Below are 21,698 nucleotides of genomic sequence, written 5' to 3'. Positions count from 1 at the left end.
AGCATCAGATTCACAACTATCTTCAAGTTGGTATTGGTCATTTTGATATTAGCACATTTTGTTCAAACGTTTGTTAAATGCCATTTTTTTTTCTACATCCTCCGTTCTATCTGCCCCTCTCCTCTGTATTTGCTGCTCCTCTACCCTTCACCTCTTCCTCCTCTCCTCTTCTGCATCCAGAGAGGAGGAACAGAGAGAAGAAGGAGAGAGAAAGGAGGAACAGAGAGAGGAGATGGAGGTGGGTACGCAAAACAGAGAGAGAGAAGAGGGAGAGAGAAAGGAGGAACAGAGAGAGGAGATGGAGGTGGGTACGCAAAACAGAGAGAGAGAAGAGGGAGAGAGAAAGGAGGAACAGAGAGAGGAGATGGAGGTGGGTACGCAAAACAGAGAGAGGAGGGAGAGAGAGAAGAGATGGGGGTGGGTACGCAGAAGAGAGGGAGACAGAGAGGAAGAAGAGAAAGAAGAGAGAGAGAGAAAGCAAAAGGAGGGTAAGACAAAGAATAAGAGGAAAAAGAGAAAGAGGGCAGGTTGACAGAGAGGAGAGAGAGGTAGAAGAGAGAGAGAGCAGAGATAGTGGTAAGACAATGAGGAAGAGGAAAAAAGGGAGGGAGGAGAGAGGGAAGGAGAGAGAAAGGAGGATAAGACAGAAAGGGAGGAAGCAAAAGAGGTAGAAAATGAGAGCGAAATCAGACAAAGGATGGTAAGACAAAGAGGAGAAGGAAGGCGACGATGACGAAAGAGAAGAGAGAAAATGGAGAAGCCGGTTTGGCAGTGAAGAGAAAAAGGTAGAACAGAGGTAGAGCGAAAGAGAAAGAGAAAGAGGACTGACAGGAAGTCAAATCTAGTCAAGCCTGTGATACTTGTTTTCATCACAAGGGGCGCTACTGTTCTATGTTTACTTCATGAGAATAAAAACCAACAAAGCTTATTAAGTTTAAGTTTATTTCTTCTTTGATTTAGATTGAGAAATATAAACAGTTCCCTTAAAATAGACAAACTGTACATTATTTACAAAAAAAAAAAAAAAAGAAAAAGAAGTATTTACACATAAAATACATTTACAAACATAAGTACATATTATACATCATGTACATTTTGGTTTAACCATTTTTAGTAGCATCTGGGTTAAACCTGTCAGGAGCAGAGGGGCCCATGTCCAGAACTTGAGATTGTCTTGGTCAGGGCTCCCTCTGCTGGAGGATTTGACCTATTGCACATGTTTTAAGTCATGGAGGAGACAGGAGTTGATGTGTGTCTAACCCTCTTGACTTGAATTCAGCTGGTTTTGAATATTAAAACTGGCAACCGAATATAAAGACTCAGAAGAGGCTCTTAACAAACGAAAACACTAAATTATAACAAAAAACCTCACCATCATGTTTTTATAATTAAGAAAAAAACAAACAAAAAAACAACAAAAAACTATGCTGAAACATTAGGAGCGTTTTTCCTCAAAATGTCTGCTCACAAATGATGCTATGACTTGTACACAGTTTTATGGTCAGCTCAATGCTTCCCTCGGTTGCCAGGTTTGGGTGTAGAGGCCTCCTGTTCAGACTCTGATTCCGAGAGTTTTTCAAATTTTGATAACCCTGCAGATGAATAATTGCGACAGAGCGCGTCCAGAGATGATGCCGCAGAATATGGCATTGAATAAAGGCGACATTGTTTTACTGCGTCCAGAGATGGCGCCGCAGAAATTGATGCTGATGCACTTTTCGAGCGAATGAAGGGGTACTTCCGGGCCGGAGGTTTGCTAATGCCGTTAGCTTGATTTTGAGTGACGTTTGGGACAGTTCCATTAGCCGAAATGCTGGCATCAGTCTGAGCATTCTGTCGAGTTAGCTTCGTCTTTTTTCCTTGTTCGGTCTTCTTAAATTTAATGGTTTTCGAAGCGTCGTTTACTTCACAAGTTGCTGGTTTTGAGTCGGCTTTGTCACAAAGATTGTTAGCATTAGGAGCAAACAGAGCCTGCATGTTGATGCTTTTGCCGTCTTGTGTTGAGCTAATCGAGTTAGCAGTGCTGATCAGGCCCGGTGCTTTGGTCAAAGTGGACTGAGTTTGTTCTGGGATTTCTGAAAGTTCTGGGATGAAGACTGCAACGGAATCTTGTTCATCTTTGGTCAATAAACTGCGACTTTCTGACAGGTTGCTTGGTTCAGATTCACCTGAAGATTGACGAGGAATCCCTGTTTTTTCACCTGTAAAAATTTTTTAAAATGCTGTCAAGATACACTGGGTAAGTTTACATGACCAGTAAAAATCAAATAACCAGAATAATCATATACATTTAATTACAAAATACACATAATCTGACTAAACATCGACACAAAAATGAGACAAACTAAATCATGTCAGAAGGGGCGCTGCAAGAAACACCGATGTTCAAATAATTTCATATTGTCAACAAGGAGCTAGCATAAATTCAGCCTGGATGACCTAGCAGACTCCTGTCTACCTCACCACTTCTCCAGATTTTACCTGCTCCTCAGCCTTCCTCACCTCACTCTTATTACTCCTCCCCGCTGCACCTCCCCTTCGTCCAATCAGCGTCCAAGTCTGCTCAGTTTAAACCCCTATCACAGACGCACGGCTGCTTCAGTTTGCACCGCGTCCAATCTCCTCCCCAGCACCTCCTCGACGTGTCATCCTCTCATCGTCCCCGTCATTCTCCTCACTGCTACCGCCTCCAGCACTAGTAACACCTCCAGTAACATCTCCAGTAACGTCTCCAACACTGCCTCCAACACCACCTCCAGTAACACGTCCTCCAGTAACGCGTCCTCTAGTACCACCTCCAGTAACACCTCCAGTAACACGTCCAGTAATGTCTTCAACACCGTCTCCAACACTGCCTCCAACACCGCCTCCAGTAACACGTCCTCCAGTACCACCTCCAGTAATGCCTCCAGTAACTTCTCCAGTAACACCTCCATTAACGTCTCCAGTAACACCTCCAGTAACGTGTCCTGTAACGCCTCCGGTAACGCCTCCAGTAATGTGTCCTGTAACGCCTTAAGTAACGTGTCCTGTAATGCCTCCAGTACCACCTCCAGTAATGCTTCCAACACCGCCTCTAGTACCACCTCCAGTCTCCACCAGTCGCCTCCAGTAATGCCTCCAGCACTGCCTCCAGTACCACCTCCAGTCGCCTCTAGTAACACCTCCAATAACGCCTCCAGTACCACCTCCAGTAACGCCTCCAGTAACGACTCCAGTAAAGCCTCCAGTACCACCTCCAGTAACGCCTCCAGTACCACCTCCAGTAACGCCTCCAGTCGCCTCTAGTAACACTTCCAATAATGCCTCCAGTACCACCTCCAGTAACGCCTCCAGTACCACCTCCAGTAACGCCCCCAGTAACGCCTCCAGTCGCCTCTAGTAACACTTCCAATAATGCCTCCAGTACCACCTCCAGTAACGCCTCCAGTACCACCTCCAGTAACGCCCCCAGTAACGCCTCCAGTCGCCTCTAGTAACACTTCCAGTAACGCCTCCAGTACCACCTCCAGTAACGCGTCCAGTACCACCTCCAGTAACGCGTCCAGTACCACCTCCAGTAACGCCTCTAGTACCTCCTCCAGTAACTTCTCCAGTACCACCTCCAGTAACGCCTCCAGTAGCGCCTCCAGTACCACCTCCAGTACCACCTCCAGTACCACCTCCAATAACACCTCCAGTACCACCTCCAGTACCACCTCCAGTACCACCTCCAGTACCACCTCCAGTAACGCCTCCAGTACCACCTCCAGTAACGCCTCCAGTACCTCCTCCAGTAACTTCTCCAGTACCACCTCCAGTACCACCTCCAGTAACGCCTCCAGTAACTTCTCCAGTACCACCTCCAGTAATGCCTCCAGTACCACCTCCAGTATCCAGGTCCCGGGGGTAAAAAACATCTAAGCGTCATCTTAACTGGCCACGCCCTTCATCGCAGTGTCTTCTGCTGAGGTAACCCAAAGATAACTCATTCAAAAGACCAATACTTTGTGTCTGTCTGAGACTCTGTGGGTTCAAATAAAGCTTTTGTCACTTGTAAATTTACTCACAGTGAGAAGAGTAACCACAACTTTTACTCGAGTAAGAGTACTGTTACACTGTACAATATATTACTGAAGTAGGAGTAAAAGTATAGGGTCTGAAAACTCTTCAGAGCAGTACAGTTTTATTAAAAAGTAAATGTGACTGAGTACTGAGTAGCTGAGCGTGACCATTCATTGCAATTCATCTTGGGAGTCTTGGATTTGTAAACTTACGTGATTTGCTGCAGAGTTTGTGTATCAGAAAAAGAAGTCCCATCAAAACTAAGACGGCCACCCCAGTTCCAGCTACAGCGTAGATTACGGGAAACACGCACGATTCTTTAGCAACTTCTGCAAAAAAACAAAACAAAAAAACACAGGCGTAAGAGTCATCTGATACAACCTAAGACAAATTAAATGAAGCAGATCAGCAACAAGAGGAACAAGAGGACAGTAAATGATTCTGGTCTAAAAATAGCTGTTTGGGCGTGTATTACTACGGTGATATTAGATAAACACAAGATTTACTGAAAGAGAGATAATAACAGCTAAAAAAAATAAACTCAAATCAAGTTACACAGCTGTTTTTTTAATAATTCAGGTGTTGCTCCAGTACAGATATATTGTACAAGCAGCTCTCGAGGTCAACATAAGTCCGCTGTGTACTGTCTGCATCTAATTATAAAGTTTTAATCTGATGTACCACGTTAGCATGCTAGTTGTTGACCTCAGAGCTGTGAAAAGCACTTATAAACTCATTGCGGTGAATCACTAGGACGCTCAGAACGCATAAGGTGAGTGAGGAATAACTTTGATTAGAGGAGTGTTGTCACGATGCTAAAAGTCGATTTCGATATTAAGGAATAGACTCAATATTCGTAGTACTTTCTTGTATATTCCCATGTGGCTAGTCTGTGTGTCTTATATTTGTTCTGATACAGCTCAAGATCATTCTAAAGCGATTCGGGAAAGATTCATTTCCATCCTCTATCGATATCTGCTCAAAGTATCTGATTCTTGATACTTTTGACAACCCTAGCTCAGAGGAAGCTAGTTTAGCATTAGCTCATTGGGTGTGTTTGATAGCAGGCGTATCTTACCTGGGATTAGCATGTGCACTTCTTTGCTTTCGCTAACCTCGGCTAGACTGGCTCTGCACACGACACTAAGCACAAAGTGAAACAAACTGTTAGTAGTGACTCACGACTTTGGAATCAGCAGCAGAAAAACATGTGATGATGTAATGATGTAAACTTGGAACAAGGGTTTGAATGACCATTTGAAGTATTTGACCTTTAAGTTCACTTTTTGATTTAAGATAATTTTCACTATTATATTGATGCAAAATATGAAGAATGCAAAAGAAAGGTCATTATGCTATTTTAGAAGATGAGGGTGGGATTAAATAAAATCTCTTAATTTTTGGGCTAAAGTAAAGACAACCATGCATACTACTTACATGCTTTTTTAGTCCTGGTTTAGTCCTGGTTTAGTCCCGGTTTAGTCCCGGTTTAGTCCCGGTTTAGTCCCGGTTTAGTCCCGGTTTAGTCTTAGTCCTAGTTTAGTCTAAGTCTTGGTTTAGTCTAAGTCTTGGTTTAGTCCTGGTTTAGTCCTGGTTTAGTCCTGGTTTAGTTCTAGTTTAGTCCTGGTTTAGTCCTAGTTTAGTCCTGGTTTAGTCCTAGTTTAGTCCTGGTCTGTCTACATCTCCCAAAGCTCAAAATGCTCTGTTCCACCTTGTGATGTCATGAAGTGGTAGTTTTCAAGTTAACAGCTACATTTAAGTTTAGTTCAGTCGAGTTTGTCAGTTCCAGAGCTGAAATGATCCAAATGATTCTAGTGAAGGCGTGTGGAGTTTAAAAACACAGTGGAGCACTTCCTGTATGACGACATCACAAGGTGGAACAGAGTGTTTTCTGTTTGAGAGAAGAACTCAGCCTAAATGCACAGGGTTTGTGTGTTAAACATGTGTGAATGAAACAAAACACAACTCCAGGTCTGTGATGATGAAACAGCCTGAGATCTTTAAGTTCCCTCATGTGTGACTGGAGACTCTGGTGGAGTTTCCTGTTTTACTGTCAGACTGCAGATGTGTTGATCGGGTTTATGGTTAATATCTCTGTGATTATTGGACCACATGGGGAAAAAAAAACAAAAAAAAACCAACAAAAAACTGGCACAAAGTTCAACGTTTTAGTCTGGTCCTGATTTTATCCTAATTTAGATTTTAAACCAGTATGAAACTAGGACTAAACCAGAACTAAACAGGATTCAACCAGGCCTAGTCTTGGTTTAGTCTTAGTCCTGGTTTGGTTCTGGCTTAGTCCTGGTTTAGTCTTGGTCCTGATTTTAATTTTTTTTTATTATTTTTTTAGAGAGCGACCAGTGACCAGTGACCTAAGACGAGCTCTCACCTCTTTGCTCCGGCCTTTGTGACGGTCCGCCGCTCCACTGTGTAACATCTGCTGTTGTTTTCCTCACTCCGTTCAGTTTTTTCCATCTCTAAAGCGTTCCCGTGCTTGTCGTACAGCGTGACGTGAGGTACGAGCGGTGAACAGGTGCTTACGACACACCTCACGTCCACTTGTCCGTCCTCAGACCACGTCATGGACAGCACTGGATGGGGCAGGTCCACTAGAGGGAGACAGAGGACAGGCTGAGTTCATGGACATGGGCACAGTGTAGAGTCTCTGTGATTTAAACTGGACACATTAGCATCGAACTATTCCTTTGTCTACAGAAAGTTTTTTTTTTTTTTTTTTTTTTTTTAATTATCATCGTGGTACTGGAACCTGGACTGAGTATTGTGTCTATTCCCTAGAGCAACTGAGTCTGGAAAGTTCCACAGTATGGCATTAAACTACAAGACAAGCTTACAGTAACGTCATACTGTGGAGATAAGCGGACAGCCCATCAGAAAAGTTGCACATTGCATCTTTAATATTTTGTCATTTAGCTCACAGTAAAAGTAAATAAATAAATAAAATATATATTAAAAAAAACATATAAAAATAAATTATATATATGCACGAGACACATAAATGATAAAACAAGTGCACTGTTCGTGGAAATGATGCACTTTGAAAATGCCTCATGTTCTAATGTTGATTTTGTTGAACTCAGTGACTTTGAGTGTTTTGAATGTTCTGGACACCATTGAAGGTTAAAATGGTGAAAGATAAGCAGAAAGCGCCATGGAGGAATGATGACTCGGTCAGGGCACAGAAAAGGGAGTGCCGGAGGACCGAGCGGGAATGAAGGAAGTCAAAGCTCCAGGTTCATTATGAGATTTACAGAGAAAAGATGCACATGAACAACCACAGTTTATGTAGAACAAGGCAAAGGTATTTTTCTGACATTACTGGAAGATGCAGTAACAACTACTCATGTCAGTAAACAGATCAACAAACCCTCCAGCTCCACTGCCGTTAGAACTAATTTCCACATCTAAGTGCAATTAGTTTCCACAACACAAACAACACCTCAGCACCTACACACTCAGAGCTGACTCACTTTGCACCTGTAACTGACAAAACTCTCTGACTCCAGTCTGAGTTCATCTACATGCTGCCTCCATGTGTTACCCACTAACCTCTAAAGTCTCAACAGTTTGTTGTCACCACTCACTCACATAGTTAACATGTCACTTCAATCTGGAACATTCCCAAGAGCTTTGAAAATTATCAACCAATCTCTAATCTGCTGTTTTAGGCAAAGTCCTTGAAAAAGTTGCTTACCAACAACTTATTCATTTTCTCCAAATTAACAATTCCTTTGATGTTGTCCAGTCAGGTTTTAGACTCACCACAGACTGAGACTGTCTCAAGTCTCAGTCTTGATCCTGTTAGATCTGAGTGTTTCCTTTGACACTGTGGATCATGGGATCCTCTTACAGAGACTAGAGGACTGGGAGGGCATCTGTGGTACGGCACTAAACTGGTTCAGGTCCTATCTAGAAAACAGGGAGTACTTTGTTGAAATTGGAAAATGTGTCTCAGATAAAATGTCCCTGACCTGTGGGGTTCCCCAGGGGTCAATCCTGGGGCCCCTGTTGTTCAGTCTCTACATGCTGCAGTTAGGCCAGTTAATACACAGCAATAATGTGTCCTACCACAGCTCTGCAGACGACACTTAGATCTATGTCTCACTGCAGCAGGTGAATCCAGTGGATTCACTCACTGCATCAACAGATCAGTGTGTGGAGGAAAAACAACTTTATTTAACTAAACTCAGACATGACTGAAGTCATCATCTTTGTCCCACAGAAACATAGAGAAAGTGTCAGCGTCACCTCCAGTCTCTCTCTCTAAAACCTTCAAATCAGGTTGAAAAATCTAGGGGTAATAATGGACTCAGACTTGAACTTTAACATCCACATCAAATCAGTAACATCTGCAGCTTTTTACCACCTAAAAAACATGTCAAAAATCAAAGGTAAACTGTCTAAACCAGACTTGGAGAGACTTATCCTGCATTTGTCTCCAGTAGATTAGACGACTGTAACGTCCTGATCACTGGACTCTCCAAACGAGCCTTAACACAGAACAGAACATCCAGAACATCCAGAACACTGCTGCCCAGGTCCTGACTAGAACCAGGAAGTACTTCACACATGTGTCCTGTGCTCAGGTCTCTGCACTGGCTCCTTTAAAGCAGCTCTGCTTGTGTATAAGTCTCTCCATGGCCTAGCACCAAAGTACATCTCTGAAATGTTAGTGCCACATGAACCATCTCACACTCTGAGGACTTCAGGGATCGGCCTCCTGCTGGTCCCAGAGTCAGGACTAAACATGGAGAATCAGTGTTTCAGTTTTATGCAGCTAAAACCTGGAACAGTCTTAATTTTATTATGTTTTTATTTGTGTGATTTTAATGTGCTTCTTATTCTGTAAATCACTTTGAATTACTTTGTGTACGAATTGTGCTACACAAATAAACTTGCCTTGCCATAAAAATACAAAAAATAAAAAATAAAAATAATAAAAATAAATAAATGAATAAATAAATAAATAAATAAGAAAGAAAGAAAAAAAGAAAGAAAGCTGCCCCAGTCTCTATTAAATAATATTGGCCTGTAGAATGTTGTGCTATCTTCCGAAACTCAGCAATGCTAATTATGTGTCTGGGAGAGCCTCTGGTTTATATATGTATAAAACTATGCCAACGCGATGTTCACATCTGTGTTCATGTGTGTTACGGTAACATTTTAACAATGGCTTTGCACATACAGTTCCCGGTGAAGAGCATTCCTCCTTCTGTTGGAAATCCCGTGGGTTCTTCTGAAACTGCCACACCTCAAGACGCATTATTTAACCAGCTTTTAAAAGTCCCTGTGTTTTGTTAACAAGCTACGTACAGGTGGAGGAGCTCGTTTCCAGTGACATGCTATGACTTTAAACATACAGTGCATTCACTTAATAAAGAGACACAATTTTAAAACAAATGCTGAAATTAGGGGTGTGTAAACAGTAGGGCTGAACAGTGTCAGAAAAATTAAAATTGGATATTTTTCCCACGAGTATTGCGATTACGGTTAGATTTTCCATTTGTTTTAAACTTCACATTTTAAACACGCCCAGATAAAATTACAAAGAGTGAAATATGAACTGACAAACTAATCCAAATATCCTCTCAGAGCTACAGAACTACAGAGTCAGCAGTTTTTCTCCAGAACAAGACAGACATTTTCTTGTTTGTGGAGAAAATGATGCTACTTCTGAAACTGCAGCCTTTGTGATTTTCTTATTCCGTCCATTCAAATGTTCGATTAGTCTTGCAGCCACAATAAACACTTTGCAAAGCTGTATTTTTCCTGCTCAAAGATGCTAATCAACGTCAATGCTAGAGGCTATTGTTATGCAAACACAAATAAATAGGAAGAAACTGTTTAAAGGGAGAATACATTAGCCTATCTGAGTCCCGAGATATGAGCTAAACATGCTCAACGTCCATGACAAAAACGTGTATGTGTCTCTGTCTGCAGGTTAAGGCGCTGGCAACACAGGTTTAGTTCTGACGCCTTTTTAAAAATGCAAGCGCGCAGGATACATACAGGTAAATAAGATGACATAGTTTGCACGGAAAGGAATGTGCCGATGTAGCGGGTTATGTAGGCTAAAGGTTTGTCTTTTATTGTTCTGACACTGACTCATTGACTTAATGATTGAACAATGATGTTTAGTATTGCTTCATTGCCAAGTTACCGGGTCCATAGCGACTTTCTGCTTCTTTGCTCGCTCGTAATCGAAATTAGAACACAATAAGCAAAGCGCAAACAGACAACAACACAATCTCCTGTCTTATTCTGCATTAAAACTGCTAATCGTGTAGTTTAGATCAAGAGAACTGACAAAAAGACTGAAATATGAACTGGGAAACTAACATGTTTCTACAGAACATGTTTAAAATATGAACTTAGAGCAGAAACCTGACGTTAAAGCAGACATATTGTGCTCGCGTCCGCTCCGTAGTTATAATCTCGGACACTCGTGGATTATTATGTTATAATTTGCACATTTTAAATCACAATATTCATCGAAAACGACTTAATAAAAGAGAGGAGTCCACTGACGTCGCCATAAACGTCGTCACAACAAAGAGTCGGCTCCTCTGATGGATAACTGCAGATCACACGAGGGAACTGTGGATTTTTTTTTGTATTATTTGTGCCAAAATGGATCCCGTGAGTATGACAGATTAAGAATATAAAACTGGAGAACAAAGTAAATTCAGAGCAGTGTATACATATATAAAATGAATATGACGTCTTGAAAATAAGCGATTTAAAGATTGTATTTACCTACTACCAGCTCCACCTGTTTGACATCTTGGTTGTCTCTGTCCCAGATGGTTTTGCAGAGATATACCCCAGCGTCCTCCCGCCTCACGTTGGACAGCCTCATGGAGAAGTTCCCATGTTGCAACAGTGTCATGAAGAGATGCGTGCGGAACTCAAAATCCCTGTGTTTTTCTGCGTAAACCTCAAAGTTCTGGCGATAGACGAAGACGTAGGGAGGCCTGAGGTGGCGCTTGGACCATTCGATAGTCGGGACCTCAGAGTCTTTGGGCAGCGTCTGGAGACAGGGCAGGATCACGGGCTGACCGATGAAGGCAAACACCTGCTGTAGAGGCTCGTCCCCCGACACTCCACCAATAACTGGAAAATAAGAAACAGTAAATGCATTAAAGCAGACTTTTCAGAGCTTTTAACCATGTTATAGTTGCCCTCCTGAGCTTGTATTTGGAGTGATTCATACGTGTTTAACCAAGCTTTAATCGATTATTTTCAAGACGCCATATTGCTGATCAAGCCCCGTTTTCATCACTACAAATATGCTCACTGCTCAATTTTATTTTCTTTAACAGCGATACGCGCCGTTGTGTAGTCATTTTGGTACGAATTTAAAAAAAATATATCTGCTAATTGCTAGTGTGATGTGCAGCTATCCAATTTGGCTTTTTGTTGTGATGAAGTTTACGGCACCGTCAGCTCCCATTTGACACTGCAGAAGTCAGCTGATATGTTTTTTTTTTGTTTTTTTTTTAAGTCTAACATAAGATCCACAAATGTCAGATTATAACATGCACGATAGGACCTTTATGTGATTGAAATCATAAGTGTGGAACATGTTATTGTTAGCTCCACTTACTTTCTACCACTTTGATTTATTTATTTTTTTATGTATTTTATTTATGTATTTATTTATGTATTTTATTTTATTTTTTTTATTTATGTATGTATTTTATTTATGTATTTATTTATGTATTTTATTTTTTATTTATGTATGTATTTTATTTATGTATTTATTTATGTATTTTATTTTTTTATTTATGTATGTATTTTATTTATGTATTTATTTTTAATGTATTTTTTATTTATTATGTTTTGGTTTTTTTATTTAATTATTTATGTAGTTTTTATGTATTTATTTATGTATTTATTTATTTATGACAATGCATGCTAATAAACAGACATGATATTACATAAATGTATACACACCGGATTGTAGCCACTGGATTATTGTCCCAAGGGCCAAAATAAAAATAAATAAATAAAATAAAATAAAAAAATTGCACACTTTTGTATATTCCACCCATTGCACAGTTCCCATAATTGCACATTACACTGATATAGAAAGGACCGTTTCATATCGTTGTTTCCATGCAGTATTCTCACTCTTGAAATTGCACCACAGATATTTTCAGGGAGGTAGTATCTCATGATTCTTTGCAAACAATAGTAAAAGAAAAATTCAATTCTGTTAACTGGACAAAATGTTTATAGAGTGAAGAGGTTTCGCTGGTCATTTCTTCTAAAGGGAGGAGCTAACTACTCTGAAACTAACACACCTTTTATATAGAGTCTGTTTGGCTTTGTCTATTGAACTACACTGAGAGTGAAATGAGCCTGAATCTGACCAGAACTGAAGAAGGAACCGCAAAATGTCTTCACTCCAATCACTTTTTCTCCAGTTGACAGATTGATTTTTTCTTTTACTATTTGTTTGTTTGTTTGCAAAGAATCATGGGACACTAACTCCCAGAAATTATCCCCAGAAACGTCTGTCATGGTGCATTTTCAAGAGAATATAATACTATGAGGATGATGAGAACTGTGTGGAAACAACTATATCAAATATCCTTTCTATATGAATGTAATGTGCAATTATGGGAACTGTGCAATGAGAAAAATGTGCAATATTTTTTGGATGGTGCAATTATGGGAATAGTGCAATGACTGAAATGTGCAATGACAATGTGCAATTTTTATTTTATTTTGGCCCTTTGGACAGTAATCTGGTGCCTATAATCCAGTGTACATTCATGTTATATCATGTCTGATCATTAGCATGCATCGCCACAATCAAATAAATAAAAAAATATATAAATATAAATCAAAAAAATAAAATAAAATAAAATAAAATAAAATAAAATAAAATAAAATAAAATAAAATAAAATAAAATAAAATAAAATAAAATAAAATAAAATAAAATAAAATAAAATAAAATAAAATAAAATAAAATAAATACATACATAAATAAATACATACAACATAAATAAATATATCAAAGTGGTAGAAAGTAAGTAAGAAAGCTACAGTTCACACACAAACATCTTCCACATTTATGGTTAAAAATCACATACAGGCCCTTTAAAAATCACATACAGGCCCTTTAAGGAAGACCCAGACTGAGGAAGTACACAGACGTCTTGGCGTACAATGCTCCTGACTGAACTGGGTGAGCCGGTCAGTGGCTTCTGTATTAAGTATCACCCAAATATCACCCGACTAAATACTTATGAAACACTGCAAAACACAACGGCCATTTCTCTCTACAGTCATTAAAGGGCCTCATTACTCACACATGGACTTGTTTTGTTCTATTCACACACCTGGCGTATTCAGGCTTCTCTCAAACACAAAACACTCTGTTCCACCCTGTGATGTCATGCAGTAATACAGAAAGTGCCGCACTGTGCTTTTAAACTCCATACACTTTCACTTGTCACTCTCATTAAAGGTGAAAGGAGCTGTGAACCTGAAAAACATGTGAGTCAAACAAAACACAACTCCAGGTGTGTTTTTGATGAGGTAACTTTAGAATAATGTGCCGTAAACTTCTCAAGAGTCAGTTTTGTGTAATTATCACCGTTAAAATCAGGTACTGGCCCTTTAAGATTCATGTCTCTGCCTCACACGGACCAGGCCCAACGCTCAGTAGCAGAAAAAAAACGTTTTTTTTTCTCCATCTTCCCTATCTCTGCTTTCCCTTTCCTTTCTCCTCTCTCTCTCTCCCCTCCCTCTCCCAGACTCTCGCTCCTTTTCTTCCTGACACTCCCTCTCTCTCCTTACTCTCTCAGACATTCCTCCTCTTTCTCCCTTCTCACTCTCTCCCACGCTCTCTCCCCCCTCTCTCCCTTCTTCTTCCTAACACTCTCTCCTTACTCTCTCAGAATTCCCCCCTCTCTCTCCCTCCCCTCCCTCTCCCAGACTCTCTCCCTCTCTCAACCGCTTTCTCAGCCTCTCTCTCTCAATCTCTCTCTCTCAACCTCCCTCTCAGCCTATATCTCTCAATCTCTTGCTCCCTCTCTCAATTTATCTCTCTCTCTTTTCTTCCTGACACTCCCTCTCTCCTTACTCTCTCAGACATTCCCCTTTTCTCTCCCTCCCCTCCTTCTCCCAGACACTCTCCCTTTCTCTCTCTCTCCTCCCCCGCTCTCTCAATCTCTCCCTCTCTTTTCTTCCTGACACTCCCTCTCTCTCATTCCTCTCTCAGACATTCCCCCTCTCTCCCGTTCCTTCAGACACTCCCTCACTCTTCCCCCGTCTCTCTTTCCTCCCTCCCTCAGACGCTCCCTCTCTCTCCCACCCACTTAAAGTTTTCTATCTCTCCATTCTCTCTACGCTCCAGGAAGTTTAAAAAAAAAAAAAAAACAGAAAACACAAGAGAAGTTTTTTTTTTTGTTTTTTTTTTTAGGTTTTTTTTAAGTTGTTTTTAAATAAAATCTTATTTATATAATCCTGTTCACTATATTTTACTGAAAATGTAGTAGTAGCTGTTACAGTCGTAGTAATTGTCATAATAGTAGTTGTTGTAATAGTTCATGTTACAGTAGTAGTAGTAACAGTAGATGAAGTAGTAGTAGTAGTAGTAGTAGTAGTAGTAGTAGTAAGAGTAGTAGTAGTAACTGTACAAATAGTAGTTGAAGTAGTTGTTATAATAGTTCTTGTAGTAATAGTAGTAGTAGTTGAAGTAGTTGTCATTAATGTAGTAGTAGTTGCAGTTACTGTAGTAGTAACAGTAGCTGGAGTAGTAGGAGTAGTAATTGTACTAATAGTAGTTGAAGTAGTTGTAATAATAGTTCTTGTAGTAGTAGTAGTAGTAATAACTGTATTAATAGTAGTTGAAGAAGTGGTTATAAATATTTCCTGTTATAGTAGTAGTAGTAGTAGTAGTAGTAGTAGTAATAGTAGTAGTAGTAGTAGTAATAGCAGTTGAAATAGTTGCTATAATAGTTCCTCTAGTAGTAGTAGTAACTGTATTATTAGTAGTTGAAGAAGTGGTTATAATAGTTCCTGTAAGTAGTAGTAGTAGTTAAAGTAGTTGTTAAAATAGCTCTTGTAGTAGTAGTAGTAGTAGTAACTGTATTAATAGTAGTTGAAGAAGTGGTTATAATAGTTCCTGTAGTAGTAGTAGTAGTAGTAGTAGTAGTAGTAGTAGTAGTAGTCGTAGTAGTAGTAGTAGTAGTAGTAGTAGTAGTAGTAGTAGTAGTATTCTGTTGGTTTTTTTTGTGTTAAATCTTAAATATACTGTCCCTGTTCTTGTGGTCGGTGTTAGTTATGTTTTTCTTCCCTCTGCCGTAGGATCTGGGGCAGGTTGCAGTACTGGGCGTGTCACCAGAGGAACAAAAAGGACAAGAACTCACTTTTTCACTGCACCACAAAAGTTTTTTTCTCTGGAGAGGTCGTAAGATTCCACTGTGTCCTGATGCACGCGACTACACACAATTTATCATCACACATTCACTATGCTCATGTGAACTGGTTTGAACTTACTGCTACTACAACTGCTACTACTACTACAACAACTGCTACTACTACTATATATAAAGAAGTGGACTAAGGGAGTGTTTGGCTCCAGTCAAGTGAAGCTCATCGAGGCTAACAGTTACAGCGGCCAATTTGGAGCCATGTTGCATATTAGGAATTCCAACCACGAGTATCATAGCAACCAAAGAGCCAATCCGGAGCGAGGCTCTCAACTGCAGAACACATCTCATCTTGAAAATTCTTGTATTAATGAGAACAAAATATATACTGTATTTTCTGGACTACAAGTCGCAGTTTTTTTCATAGTTCGTCCAGGGATGCGACTTATACCCACAGGCAAATAATATGTGAAGTATATGTTTTTTTTTTCATTATTATGCATTTGTGGTTGGTACGTCTTATACTCCGGGGCGACTTATACTCCGGGGCGACTTATACTCCGGTGCGACGTATCTGTGTTGTTCTCTGTGTTGCTTTTTACCTCTTTTTTCACTACCATGTTTGTGCCATGTTTATTTAGACACAAACAGAGCATGTCTCTGATTGGTTAATCTGCCTGTCAATCACACCAATCTGAAATCAGGAACATGTGTGTGTAAAGTTTTGTTAAAGTGGTTTTGTCTACTATTACTAACACTACAGTCGATTTATGTGTATCTGGTCAAACCAGTTTTAGCCTCAGTGCAGAAGTAGTTGGGCTTGTACTTTGAATCAATCTAATTTAAACACGTGGTACTGCGGAAAGTTACAAATGCACTTTTACTACTGCTGCTGCTGCCATGGAAATTTACCAACACTCTGCTGCTACCATAACTGCTACTACTATTGTTACTACTACAACTAGTGCTTCTACTGCTAGTACTACTACTACTACAACTTGTGCTATTACTAATGCAACTAGTGGTACTACTCCTACTACTACAACTACTACTCCTGCAAATATTGATGCCGCCACTGCTACTACTACTACTGATGCAACTAGTGGTACTACTGCTACTACTACAACTAGTGCAATGGAAATTTACCAACACTCTGCTGCTACTACAACTAGTGCTTCTACTGCTACTGGTACAAATTATATATATATATATATATATATATATATATATATATATATATATATATATATATATATATATATATATATATATATATATATATATATATATATATATATATATATATATATATTCCTGTGTTTCCATGGATCTTACTCTGTGTAAAAACTGCTAAATCTGTAGTTAAACCTGTACAAATAAGTTCTGAAGTACATGAGATTCTTGGGTTACTTTAAAGTCCAGATAGTACTTTGAGCTGATGAAGGAAAATACTTTATAAAGGGGTGAAACCTACACTGTATGAATGAATGAATGAATGAATAGTTTATTATTGTGTCTTGCATACAAAGAATGCCGAGCCCAAATGGGCTTATAAGACACCATTAACAAAAATACAATAGTCCAATAGTCCAGACGTGTATACAACAAACAAAAACAAAAACAAAACAACAATAAACTCATTTAAACAAACTCATTTGCCGCTTCTTCCAGGCTTTACATAAAAATAAAACCAACTTATAAACATTAGAATTAAACAACCATTTCATCTTGCTGTCATCATCACACCAGAACATTTCAGGACATTGAGTGAACATTTCATCAAATAAAGGATTTCTAAATTCATTGTAAAATGGACAATACAACAGAAAATGAGCTTCACTTTCTACTTCGCCCAACTCACATAAACCACAAAGTCTTTCTTCTTCAGGGGTTTGAGAGAATCTCCCAGTTTCTAAAGCCAGAGGAAGGATCCCTGTATGTAACTGTGCCATCAATGATCTTTGCTTCCTACTCAAATTTGCTCTGACATAGAACTCAGCCTTAAACGTATCTTTTAATTGAATGTATGTTCGCAACTTGGGTTTAGCCAAGATCCCATTCAGCCACTGCTCTTCATAATTAGACATCAGTTTTGTTCTTATTTTGTTTACGCTACATGACAAATTATTATGAAATACATACTGAAGTTGTGCTTCAGCAAAAACAGCCCGTAGCTCTGCTGCCCAGGGTGACTTGTGTTTACTCCATACAAAGACCTTTTTTAAAACTCTATCATCAAGTTGATTAATAATTCGATTCCATAATCTGACCATATCACACTTTCTTTGGATTAGACCCGGTACCCAACCCATATCACCCTGTGCAGCCAAAACTGGGACAAACTTGTGCACTCCCAAAAAACAGCGGATGGCTCGGTTTTCCACAGCATCCAAGGCAGAACTTTGTCTAGCCCCCACACACCAGCAGCATAATTTAAAACAGGAGATACACAGGCCTCATACAGCTTTGAATATGTTTCATAACCAAGATCTTTACACATTTTTACTTTGTTAATCACAGAACCAAGAGCTCGACTGGCTGAAGCAGCAAGGATTTTTACCCCACTGTCAAAACTCATAAATTCATCAAAAGTGAACCCCAGATATTTGTACTGAGGGACATACTCAAGATTCACAATTCCAAATGTAAGGACCTTTTTACTTTGAGGTGCTGCCTTCCTCCTAAAATGCATTATTTGGGTTTTAGCTTGATTTATAGCAAGTCTCCACCTACAGCACCACTGTTGTAATATGTTTAACATCAGCTGCAGGTCCTCTTCTGTTTCCGCCAGGAGTGCAACATCATCAGCATAGAGCAGAATGCCCACAACATCACTGTCCATGTGTATCCCAATGTCCAGCTGTTTGATTTCAAGAGCCAAATCATTTATAAAGAGCGAGAACAGGCTTGGGGACAAAATATCCCCTTGTTTTACACCAGTAGGTATAGGAAACCACTCAGTCCTTAAATCATTCACTTGAACACATCCAATACAGTCTGCATACAGGGATTTTAATGCTCTATAAAATCTCCCATCAACCCCGGCCTGAAGAAGTTTCAAACACAACAAATCCCTATTGACCCAATCAAATGCTTTCTTAAAGTCCACGAAACAAACAAAAGTGGACTTATTTTCAGCCAGTCGAGTTCTCACTATAGTTGAAACAGTGTAAATATGATCAATACAAGCTCTGTGTTTTCTAAATCCATTTTGTTCATCCACCAACAATTCTGTGTTTTCAAGAAACCGTGTCAATCTGGCATTTAGGATACTGGAATAAATTTTATAAACTGTACTTAAAAGACTGATTCCTCTATAATTAAGAGGCACTCTGGGATCATTTTTTACCGACTTAGGAATGGGTATGATTATAGATTTGTGCCATGTTGAGGGGACAATACCATATTCAAAACAAAACTTAAATAAACAAAAAAGAACGTTCAAAAGATGTGGGCATTTTAACACTTCATTTGAAATTTCCTCTACTCCCGTAGCTTTCCTTAATTTTGCCTTATTCAGAGCATTGCTTACTTCCTCCAAGGTAATATTAGAATTTAGGAATGCATTTGGCTGATAACTTTCTTGCCCCATAATTAACTCTAAATCCTCTTTTAGTTTAACTGAGATTTCTCCAAAAATGGAGTCAAAGTCCGAGGAAGACGGTCCCCCAGCATAGAGATTTGAAAAATCTTTCCATTTTTTAATGACTTTCTCTTTGCTTAGCTCCACCTCACCATTATGTACAATAACTTGTATTGGAATTTTCTTAACTTTTTGAGGCCCTAATTGATTTACCATTTTCCAAAATTGTTGTGGGTTACTTGCCTGCAAATTATCTATTTTTAGTGCTTGACCTTTTGAAAACCTTCTTTTATAAATTCTGAAATATTTGTCAAAAATGGACAAAGTCTGCTTATAATTGTCCCTCAAATCCTGTTTATTTTTTGACTCTTTACAACTAAGAAAAACTTTCTCTGCAGATTTACGAGTATCCCATAACCTCTGAAGATGGGCATTCCAGAATAACCTAGCGTTACTATTAGAATGACAGGAATATTTTTTCTGGGAATGCTTTTGGTGGAAATTAATTTCTTTCATTAAAAATTCACAGAACTCACTGTACCATTTATTTACATAACCTTGCACATTTTTGTACCTTTCTAATGTGTCCATTAACTCAGATAATGTCTTTTGACAATTAGCAGATGCAAGAAAGGTGTCCTAGTCTCCTTTTGGGCAATTTGATAGGGCTATTTTTCTGTGTTATTTGAATGCCCACTTGAAAAGTCAACAGCAATAAAGAATGATCCGGAATATGGCATCCATCTCCAATAAGGGGAAGGCATGCGGCTGCATTTTGGTCCATGAGATCTGTGGCTGTAATCACTTTAAAACAAAGACAAGACTCCAAACATTCATGTGGTGTCACTATATAATCCACTACAGCTTTACCTCGAACTGAAACAGAAGTAAAATTATCATCATTCACATTAAACCTTCCGTTCAAAATACAACACTTTGAATCTTTCAAAAAATCAAGAAATGAATCACCATGACTGTTACAAACAGGATCTAATGCCACTCGAGGTGGAACATTGTCTATGCCACTTATAAAGTCCTCTTTATTTCCAATACGACTATTAAAATCGCCACAGATGTACAAAATATCCACATCCAGGCCGTAGATTAGAGTCAATAAGCGGGCAAAATATGCCTCACAGTCTTTCCCTCTGGTAGATCCTTCTGGAGATAAATAACAGGAAAATACCGCAAACCTGTACTTTGTGTATCGGTGTTCAAACTGCACTCCTATGGTGCCATCCACTGACTTATCCAATACGCTAATTTTAAATTGCTCAACCAGTGTTTCTTTAACTAAAAGTCCAACGCCACCTGATCCTTTAGGCGCATGTATATGTTTTTTTCTGTTGTTTCCAAACCAGCGGTAGCCACTTAGCTCGATAGCATCTTCAGCAACCAAGTGCGTTTCATTAAGAGAAATAATATCGGAATTTAAAGTCTGTAATAACAGAACCCTGAGTTTACAGTTTGCACTTGTCCAACCATTTACATTCCAGTGCACTAATGACAAACAAGATGAATCCAATCTTACTGAATCAGCAGCAGCTCCTCAGCGTCTCCGCGCCTCGTCACCTGCGGCTGCTCCAGCCCCACGCAGCGGGGGCGCAGCGTCAGGTGCTCCGCGTCTGAGGAGTTTTCCATTACTCGACACGTAGTAATCCTTTCCATTTGGAAGGTCCCGCAAAAGCACCTTAAAGTTCTCCTCCATAACACGATCCATGTGCGATTTCGCAGTTTTGATGTACAGCTTCTTAAACTTATCGTTAGATTTTAAGTTAAATTTTCCCCGGAGCACAGCCACCTTTTCCTTCACCGATGCGAATGCCACTTTCACCACGCCGGGGCCGCTTCCTCGTGCGCGCAGCCTCTCAAGCGCCACCACAGTCACCACTTGGTCACAAGCACAGCCATTCTCAATGATTTCTTTAATCTTCTCAGCCAAATTCTCATTTTCATGATAAGGCAAGCCCATCACCACCACAGAGACCTCTGGATCAAACATGTTTAAAGGGCAAGTGTGCTGCGCATTTATCTTTTCCTCCAACTGTTGCATTCTGACTTTGAGAGAGCCAATTTCCAAATCGAAATCATCCTTCAGGTTTTTAAGCTCTTCTTTCAGAGTTTTCTCCAATGAGATCTGTAATCCATCTACCTTAGAAGTCAGCTGTTGCTCAATATTATCAATCTTCGAAGTCACCCCTCTAATTTCCTTCAGTAGCGTTTGCATACTGGGTTCCTCTTTGTCTGTCGCACGGCTGCGCGTCACGAATGATTTTTCGGTCATAATGTTCGTTAAATAAATCGAAGCTAGTCAGAAACGTCTCAAGCAATGTACATCAAGAACTATATGGCGGATTTGTGGTTTTAAATCACACAAAAAAACCACTGTCACTGTAAATGTGACATCAAACTGTGTCAAAGTAACAAGGGAAAACACAGATAACTACAGATAAAACCAAGGAAGTACAAAGAGCAGGGAAGAAGGAGTTGAAGTAGTAGTTGAAGTAGTTGTAGGAGTTGTTGTGGTAGTTGCAGTTACAGTAGTAGTTATAGTAATTGAAGTAGTTGTTGTAATATTTCTATTTACAGCAGTAGTAGTGGTAGTAGTTACAGTTGTAGTAGTAGTTGAACTAGTAGTAGTAGCAGTAGCTGTAGTAGGTAGTAT

General features: G+C 39.5%; 1 protein-coding gene across 1 annotated transcript; it reads right to left on the bottom strand.

Annotated features, from left to right (window-relative positions):
- Window positions 1-929: 929 nt before the first annotated feature.
- On the bottom strand, window positions 930-21,230 carry LOC117386683 (uncharacterized). The gene is made up of 6 exons (XM_055228844.1): window positions 20,565-21,230; window positions 10,819-11,175; window positions 6,434-6,653; window positions 5,123-5,187; window positions 4,257-4,373; window positions 930-2,201 (listed from the first exon to the last, which is right to left on the bottom strand). The coding sequence occupies exons 2-6, from the start codon at window positions 10,949-10,951 to the stop codon at window positions 1,507-1,509; spliced, it is 1,230 nt and encodes a 409-aa protein (XP_055084819.1). The 5' UTR covers window positions 10,952-11,175; window positions 20,565-21,230; the 3' UTR covers window positions 930-1,506.
- Window positions 21,231-21,698: the final 468 nt, after the last annotated feature.

This window comes from Periophthalmus magnuspinnatus, chromosome 18 (assembly GCF_009829125.3).
Source record: "Periophthalmus magnuspinnatus isolate fPerMag1 chromosome 18, fPerMag1.2.pri, whole genome shotgun sequence".
Classification (NCBI taxonomy): Eukaryota; Metazoa; Chordata; class Actinopteri; order Gobiiformes; family Gobiidae; genus Periophthalmus; species Periophthalmus magnuspinnatus.
This window is presented reverse-complemented; position numbering and strand designations above follow the sequence as displayed.